At 44.7% G+C, this 9300-nt stretch overlaps 1 protein-coding gene across 1 annotated transcript; it reads right to left on the bottom strand.

Annotated features, from left to right (window-relative positions):
- Positions 1-344: 344 nt before the first annotated feature.
- Positions 345-7377, bottom strand: SAT1 (spermidine/spermine N1-acetyltransferase 1). The gene is made up of 6 exons (XM_069637271.1): positions 7034-7377; positions 6141-6192; positions 5961-6044; positions 4973-5074; positions 1212-1252; positions 345-859 (listed from the first exon to the last, which is right to left on the bottom strand). Exons 1-6 carry the CDS (start codon positions 7097-7099, stop codon positions 689-691), a joined length of 516 nt encoding a protein of 171 aa, XP_069493372.1. The 5' UTR covers positions 7100-7377; the 3' UTR covers positions 345-688.
- Between the last annotated feature and the right edge of the window lie 1923 nt (positions 7378-9300).

Here is a 9300-nt window from a genome sequence, read left to right as displayed (position 1 = left end):
TCTGCACTTCACCCCAACCCAAGAGTTGCTTTATCGACATTCACTGAGCAGGCTACAAGACAATTTACACCAGATTACACACCATACTTTTCAAATTCCCACCATCAAATACTTTGGCCCACACAAATCACATGGATTATGGTCTCGTCACATCATACATCAAACTTGCCGAGTTCATAATTAGAGACAAACGATTGCTATGGGTCAAATTGGTAAAACCCCCCCGTGGATTGCAGAAGGAAGAAATAATTTCCAGTTTAAATTATATGCAAAGCTTTTTACTACCAATTCAACACATACGAATGTAGCATTGGATAAAACCATATAAAATTAAGAAACAAGGGTAAAATTCTTCAGTTTATTTGTGAAACAAAGGTATACACAAACACGACATACCAGTGTGTACATTGTACACATTTACAGGAAACTCACAAGAATGAAGCTTTAAATAACTGAAGACTGCAGGTTCAAATCTTTTTGTAAAAAGAATAATGTTCAAGAAACTGGCTTTGTTTGGAACCTTTTGTGCGGACTGGTTTGTACCAACTCCCATTTCACGGAAGGAAAAATGGCAAGCTAAAATGTCACTGGTAGTGAAGCTTAAATGAATGCCCGTGTAAATAAACGACTACACTACTAAGTTGAAAGCTAAATAAACAGGTTTTAAAAATAGTGGACAGCAGTAACTTCACTCCTCGGATGCCATTTTACTCAAGTATTCCTTGTCAATTTTGAAGAGACGCCATCCTTCCTCGCTGGAGAGATCAGAAGCACCACGTCGCTTATAAAACTTAATAGACGGCTCGTTCCATTCTGCCACCAAAAAGTGCATGCTGCTACAGCGATACCTTATCGCCAACTAAGGAAAAAAAGCAAGTAATATTTAGGCATACAATATTTACATCCCATAAAAATGCGCATTCACGGCAGAACCGAGCACATGAAATCCTGCAAGTTAAAGTACTGTAGGAGTAGTGACTAGATCATGGTTTCAGTGATTTATATCTGTGCGCCATTTACCCCCGCGCATCCCAGCAGGCCAATTATATTTACATGGCCAACACTAACCAATTTCACTCACTTCTAGTACACCCAACATAAGCTGAATGGATGTTAAAAGCTTGACGACCACCCAGCAAGATCAGCGAGTACTTTCAAAAGATGACCAAGTATCGGACTCAGTGATTCAACAAATACTTTTATTTTGTTACCTGACTCAGTCTCTTGAAGATTTCTGATCCAATGCCAGACCCTAAAAAGAACATGCCATAGGTGAGATATTAGCTGCAGTGCAATTGCAACAGAAGTAAAGCAGTCCTAAGCAGCATCAGTTCCTCCCACCATTAAGTTGTGCCTAAAATACGTTTTTACTTAGAAATATTCAAAATTTCTGCTCCACAGAATTGGGACACTGAGTTTTGTCAAGTCGCCCTCCCTACTTTATGCAGGACTGAAGGGGAGCATAAGGTAGGTCGTTTTTATGCATCAAAACTGTTGGTGGGCCTAGTGTCTCCAAGTTTCTCCAAAGTGCACATGGTGGTGTCCATTTAGTAGCAAATCCCCGGATACCTAGCCACTTAACCATAGTTGTGTAATTATAACCATCGCCCCGTCGGTGGGGGGTAGGCAACCAGTAACTTCCAATCACCTAAAACGTAGGGGTGGAGGATGGGTCTACCCCGAGGCTCGTTAGGCCATGCAAAGCGAAGCCCTCCCACCCCACCCCCAAAAGGGAATAGCTTTGCATGGCCTACCGAGGTTCAGGTTAGACCCACCCCTAAATTATTCTTATCCCAGGAGCCTGGTATCTTGCAACACAGGAAAATCTACAGTCCTAGAAAAGATGGCCACCATAGTAAATAAAATGGAGTGTATGTTTACGGTGGGCCACAGTTTTGAGGAGCAGCAGCCAGACAGAAGTATTAGGACAGCAGCTAATGGGGTGGGGGGCAGGATTTTGTGGGGGCCAGGGCAAAGGAATTATTTTTTAAAAAGCCAGCACCCATGAAAGGCTCAGGTTGCTGGTGAAACGTAGGTAGGGCACTGGCTTGCTCGAGTTTCACAAGCACCCGAAGGCTGAGCCCCCCCCCCACCAAAGTGTGAAAAGCCCCCTTTGAAAAATGAAATTTAAACAGCACTCCCTGGTGGCAATCACAAAATATGAAGACTTCGGAAAGAGACTAGGCAAGAGCTCAATGCTTAAAAGGCATTTTTATGGTTGTGGGTTTTAAAATACACAGGTCTGCCACTGCTTCAAACTTATTTTGCGTTTTTTAAGCGAACATTGTGGTACGATCGCCACAAATAGTTTCATAACTACTGAAAAAAGATGCTCCCTCATTTCGCCTAGTCCTACTCTTCCTTGTCACAGAATTACCTGCAAGGTCACCCACCGCCATTCAGGAACGTGCCTTGCCTCCGGAGGATGCAATTCCCTTTACTTCCTAGCTTGCCTCAGTTCATTCCTGCGACCCATTCCATACAGGTCAGGCACACAAGAGCCACTGACTAGGAAGAGGACTGGAGTAATTAAGATTCATTAGTTTATCAATACATTACCTCCATGCCCCTCTTCCTTGTCGCAGTACGTGAGGTACACCAACTCTGATGTATGTATGGGCTCAAAGAATCACCCATACCACAGAGCCTATGCACAGTTGCCATCACAAGTACATTAAGAATGTACCAGATTGAGACATAGGACTAGCTTAGCACCAACCCCGTTTGTGAAAATGTAAGTGATGGTGCTTAATGAACGGTTGATAGCAGCAGATAAAGGTCCGACACTCCTTGAGCCAGCATCCAGTGCCCTCGTTGATACCCCCACCCCACGACCCCCAAGCCATAGGCAGAGGGCTGAAGCCGGAGGACTCATGATAGAGGCAGCTCCCTCAAGTCAGTGACCAACTATGGGTACTGCGACTTTCTGTACTATGCAGGCACCGCTGAACATCAAAAAAATAGGCTGGACTGCCCTCCTTCGATCAAGTACACTCCATTACACTTCGTGGGAAGGGGGTTAGAAAGTACAATCTCCCGTAGCAAGTGAAAATTCGATACAACATTGGAAGACAAAGCTGAATCCCCCCCAAAAAAACAGGACATATGCCCTAGGCACTAGATGGGAAAGTTGCAAAACAGATTCCCTCCACATTCCAGTGGAAGCAATGGCCTCCATGACAACCATCCCTTCCACTGCCTCATTGAGGCTGCCTGTAAAGCCTTTAAAAAATAGAGATCTTAAAGGGGTAATCCACACAACCACAGGCCTAGAGGGAAAACAGTCCGGTTACCAAGACATGATCACCGGAATTTTCTCCCACTAAAAATCGGAAACGCACAGGCCCCCTCTGGCCAATGCATCCCCTCCCCAGGTTTTTGGCCTTCGAGAATCTGGTAACAACTAGATCTCCACCTCGTGGGGTCCAAAACTTCTTGAAAATGTTCTGCCCGATGCAGTTCCCATGCAGCAGGAATACTCTTAGGTTGTAGGTTTCCACTGCTAGACCTTTTCCTCATCCCTTCGCCCACCCGGGTCTTGATGCACCTTGAAAGGATTCTGCTGTATAGTGTGCATTACAAATAACCAATAAATAATGGGCAAAGTCTCAGGGTTCTGGAGCATGATCTCTAGTCTGTTGATTTTATAGTTTTGCCTGAACCTAGGTGGCTTTTCCCTTGGAACGGGAAAAGGTAAAATGGGGGGCCGAGATACTGTAGCCAATTCCCTCCTCTGTAGTAAGAATGGTTAAGGTCTGAGGAAAATTCTTCAAGGTATTTCCCAATCAAAGTCTATTCCACAAACCTCAGAATTGGAGGAATCGACATCAAGACCTCAAAGAACTAAGATCTTCTTCCACAGCTTGTAAAGTTATGTAAGTGAGCAACGAAGCCTAAACAAATATAAACACCCTAGGCAAGGTGTCCCTGGACCTCTAGAAATAACGCAGTCCCCTGTGAGGGAAGCTAGAAGGGCGAGGATCTCCAGCTCTCATCTGAAATCTTGCAATAACTGAAGAATCTGTAACGGATGAAAATGGGACCAGCAGGTTGCATGTGTAATATTTCTTGTGATTGGAGGTATCAACCCAAGAACATTTTGAGGCATGCTGGGACGTGATTATACCCGCAGGCAAGGACAAAAAAGAGAAGGGAGGTGGGTGACCCGACAGTACGGGACGGAAGGTAATGATATGCAAGGCTGCCCATGGTGGTGCCATTACCACTACAGCACTCCACCCTTTATAACCTTTTCCACAGGATACCAAATTTAAACTATCTGGCAGGAGCTCCTGTATCTTTGGTGCGAGCAATAGGGGTGCTTGGATATAGTTCTAGCGATTTGGGAAAGTTACACCAGTTATCTGTGCGCATTGAACTGCCAGAACACGCATAGAGTCCCACAGGTAGAAATCTGAGTAATCAGTGGAGGGTTGCGTCATCATCTGCACATGATTGCTTTTGATTACACACACGAGACATGATCCAACAAATAGACGATCAGGTTTTTTTAGCCACAATCATATTTGAGGATACTTTTCTGCCCCGGGGAAGGCTGGGTTGCTTCCATTCATTTAAACCCTACAGTCGAAACTCGAATTGGCAAGACAGACTCAGACAATAATTATATATGGAGAATGGATGGGGCTGTAGTTACAATCCTTTGGCCTTGGCAGCATAGAAATTAATTAAAGCTGTGATAGGCTGTATTTATGTTTAGGACATTTGCACGTTTTTCACACCAGAAGCCACACAACAGCTACAATTAAGGTCACTGTTGTAGTGCATCAAAGGCTTAAACCCATCAATGTGATCAAACCATGCAACTGGTCTCGTCACTAACATATCGCTGCATAAACCTATTAAACCCCTTGTGTTCTTTCTATACCAAAAGTGTGATAGAGACAGCAGCAGCTGTGAACCAATGCCAAGAAACTTAAATACATACGAGATTACAAGGACAAAGCCATACCTCGCAACTCGTTCATCACGAAGAAGTCTTCAAGATACAGCAATTTGCCAATCCATGGATCGTAAGTGAAGTAATACATTGCAAATCCAACGATGGTGTACCCTGGAATTAGAACAACCCGAACATGTCAGTTGAACAAATGGCATATTCAAACATTTGGTAGAAGTGTTCACATCTTCGGTTTGCCCCACCCATCATGCAACCGAACTTATTTTGCAAAAACGTTGCTGCACAACTAACATCTTCATGACATGCATAACGATTTACTTCGAGCTTCGGTCAATAAAAGTTACACACTTCGTGACGCTTTAAGCCAGTAAAATTGTTGTGTGGCAAAACGGGATACAGGGTACGATGCGACTTTTTACAGTTCTCATACCCCTTTGAGTATACAGGACACTTTAAATTACTTCCCATTTACACGGCAGATCAGAAAGGAGTCAAAATCATAGTTGCTTTCAAGTCGGGAAATCAATGTCTTGACCTGGTCTTGTGCATTAGGTTTCTAAATTCTTCAATCAATCGAACAGGCCATGTTTCTGACAAATCTGACATTCCATAAACAAAAACACTACTGACCTGGAATCCACAAAAGGCCCGTAGCACAACCCCCGCCACCCACCCCTTAAAAATTGGCATTTCAAGAACGAAGGACGTGGGGATAGGTTTCTGATCTACCGTGTTACTTAGGCGGACAGTTTTGGGACTGGCACTTCCTTAGGCCTTACCTCAAAGGTTATGATCATCTACTTTATTGTGTAACGGATCTTTTAGTTACCTCCCCGCCCACCCATGTACACGCTAGGGCCATGTACATGGCGAAGCTAGAGACTGTAACCTGAAGATTGGGGACAAATTAAAGAAAAAACATGGATTCAAAAAACTGTACAACCGTAAATTATGGTCAAACAAAAAATGCTCCAACGCGAGCATTTGTTAACGAGCTGATTACCAGAAAGGCCTGGAAAACAAAAAAAAAGTAGGTTACCGTCAGCCGTTTGATTTTCTTTAGGTACTTCTGCAACGAGACAGTGGTAGAAAGGGTGCTCCCCAAAGCCATCTTCAAGAAGATCTTTAAAAGAAAAAAAAATGTAGAAACGAATTGAAAGTTGAAACTATTTGCCCGACAGCAACAGGAAACAAAACAAGACTTCACGCAACTGGATACCTTTTTCAGTCAACACTACTTGGTCCTCCATGTCTTCATATTTAGCCAGCTCCTAGGGGAAACAAAGCATATTTGTTAACACGGGCCTAAAATTGCTCAACAACCATATTTAATTTTCTGTTAAGACACCTGCGACACAACATTCGTGCAATAAAACAGTATTACGCAACACCGGCACTTTACCGAAAAAGCCTCGGGGACGACATGGAGGTAAAAACCACGAAAGAACAGTTGGATAAATAAAGTTATTGTGCATGTGAGGTCTTTTGAAATAGATTATGTAACATATCTATAATCTATCAAGAGCGGATGCGAAGAGACTAACATTTCTTTATACCTGGCATAAGGCACAGTGGCATCAAATAAGTAAATTACCCCGTCTAAACACTAGTAGGACACATACGATGACCTATGTAGAGTTATGGAGGTCGATCACCCTCCCCCCACCCCGTAGTTTGTGACTTACAGGCAACGTAAGCAATTAACGGCAGAAAATAGCCCTAAACCAACAAAAATGCTGCCCAACATGGTGTCGAGATGTCAGTGTTCTTTAAACAGCGTACGAGGGTTTGGGTTTTAGCATGACATTCACCAAATATCGAGGGAATCGCTGCCCCGACATAGCGAACTGTGACAGCACCTGTCAAGGACTGTTGACGACCATATTGAATGTGGATAGTCGAAAGCCGTAAATAAATACGAAGACGTCAGACTGCGGCGTAAGATTACTTTTGAAAACGTGTACGAATTGACAAGGGAGCTAAAGCGAACATAAAGGAGAATGCCACGTTTAAGGAGCCAACGGCACTACCTGAAATGTAAAGTACGTCACTCCAAAATGGCCGACGCGAGTGACATCGTATAACCACTGGATTTGTGTTGTTGGTCATTACCTTTATCAATCTTAAGAGGTCACTGCAGTCTCCAGGAACGGCCGTCCGCACGACATAATTGGCCATTTTCGACGTTTGCTCTTTTTCCCTCTTCTCACGAGTCCCCTGTATTTGAAGAGAAGTAAGAGGTATTTCTTCATTCGCGTCCCCAGCGGATCCACTCCTCAGTCAGTCTGGGAGCCTGACCCGGCGAAAAACATCCAGCTGCAGAAATTGATCCACTTTGGAATCTGAAATATTGCCCAAAAGGACCTGAAAGAGCCTTCAGCTCCTCATATTTATAGAGGTATTCTGCTGCAAGCCCCGCCCGGAGACGTCATGCCTACTGTGAACGTCCTCCAACTGATTGGCCTAGGGCAGCGGAAACCTGAGTAGCGGGAACGGGGAGTGGTCCTGTCGCCTGCTGACATCATCGTTTCCGGCAGTGCTGTTGGACTCCTGGAACCTATGACTCAAAAGCGAAGCCTTTTTCCTTTTGTAGATTAGGGCTGAAACCAGTCCGCCATCTAGCGTTCACTTAAAGAATGGATTTAACAGTTCTCAAAATGTTTATTTTATGTATTTATTGTGCATTTGTAAGGCTCTTAGTAAATTGTGTTTCAAAGCCTGACAGGGCAATATGGGAAAGAAACACAAATGTAATAACAATAAAGTGTACGAAAGAGGCGTCTTACTAGGCCTTGTGAGCAATTCAGAACCGGCAAGTGTGGGAGAGAAAGGAGGAGGGAGGGTGGACGTGCTAGGAGTTCCACTGAGGGAAGTGCCAGAGAGTAAGTTGCAAGCAGCTGTTAAGTGCCTGGCAGAGATCACTTGGAAAGAGTGGTCAACTGCCAATACATACCATTAATAATGATAATGATGTGTTATTTATATAGCGCCGTTATCCAAAGCGCTTTACAGAGCACATATTTACATACAATATCACCCAACCGAAATTGGTACTGGGGGTTAGTGTTCATATAAGCGGCTGTTTGAAGGTACAGGCAGGGCCCTTGCTTACCAGCGAAGCAGCAATAATCCAATAATATGATACAAGATCATTTATTGGCATGACAAGTTAGATAAATATTACTAAAGCAAATACATGGTATGCAGAAATGTTACATTCTCCACTTCAGTAGTGATCATTTTGTTTTTTCAGCTTGTTTTTTAGTTTTGGCAAAGCGCCACAAAATTGCTGAAACTATTGTTAAAGAAGAGTGAGGGAATGGGGGATGCCATGAATCTGTCAAATCACTACAATATATTTTTTTAAATGCTCTTCTTTTCTACCCAATGTCAGATCTGCTTTTTTGTCCTCTTAAGACTGCCTTTCTACATCCACTCACCCCACACCCACTCTCTGTGCCCCCACCCACCACACTCCCACTCTCTCTACCCGCACACACCCATCCCAATTACATGTGCTGGGTGTGTTTTGTTTGGGCTATTCTGGGCTACTTTGACAAGCCCTCCTAAGGCTGCTTTGTCCTTCATGTTGTTTACCCTCAACTAACTACCATCACACATGGGCGTAGGACATGGGAGGGACAGGGGGGACAAATCCCCCCACAATTTTAAGTGGGGGGGATGTAATGTCATTTATCCCCCCCAGAATATGTGTTTGGTGTGTCGTGCAGGGATCTGTTTTTAAAGTGGGGTGAGGGGCTGCTTACTATGGAAACTGCCCTCTCCCCCTTGGCCCCCAAAGCATGGGGGCAATACCCTGGGGACAGATGGGTGATCATCTGCCCCCAGGGAAGGGGGGGAAACAAAAAAAAACATAGTTTTGGGTGGTGCGGGTGGAACCATTAGCCACCAGGGATTTTTGCAAGGGGGGTGGCCCTCACACCCCACCCTAACTGGATGGGGGACACCTTATGTAGCCCTCCCTGGGGGCAGATTTCTCCCCCTAGGAAGGGGTACATGAGATGCTCTCGATCCATTTCGGGTGGGGGGGAGAGGCCACTGCAAATATTGGCAGAGCCACCCCTCCCAAGCCTGGGGCAGTATGTTTTGACCCCCTTGGGGGCAGATGACCACACATATGTGCCCATCTGCCCCTAGAGAAGGGCAAAACAAATATATATATATATTATAACTTGTTTTGGTTGGGGGTGGGGGGCCCACTAGACCACCAGGAGTTTTGGTGTTTGAAAGGGGGGTGGCCCTCTCCCCCCACCCTAAGTGGATGGGACACCTTACGTAGCCTGCCCTGGGGGCATATTTCTGCCCCTAGGAAGGGGTACATGAGATGCCCCCATCCATTTAGAGTGGGGGGGAGGCCA

Source organism: Ambystoma mexicanum, chromosome 7p, assembly GCF_040938575.1.
Source record: "Ambystoma mexicanum isolate Mex_15411 chromosome 7p, UKY_AmexF1_1, whole genome shotgun sequence".
Lineage (NCBI taxonomy): Eukaryota > Metazoa > Chordata > Amphibia > Caudata > Ambystomatidae > Ambystoma > Ambystoma mexicanum.
The sequence above is the reverse complement of the archived record's forward strand: the minus strand, read 5'-3'. Positions and strand labels throughout refer to the sequence as shown.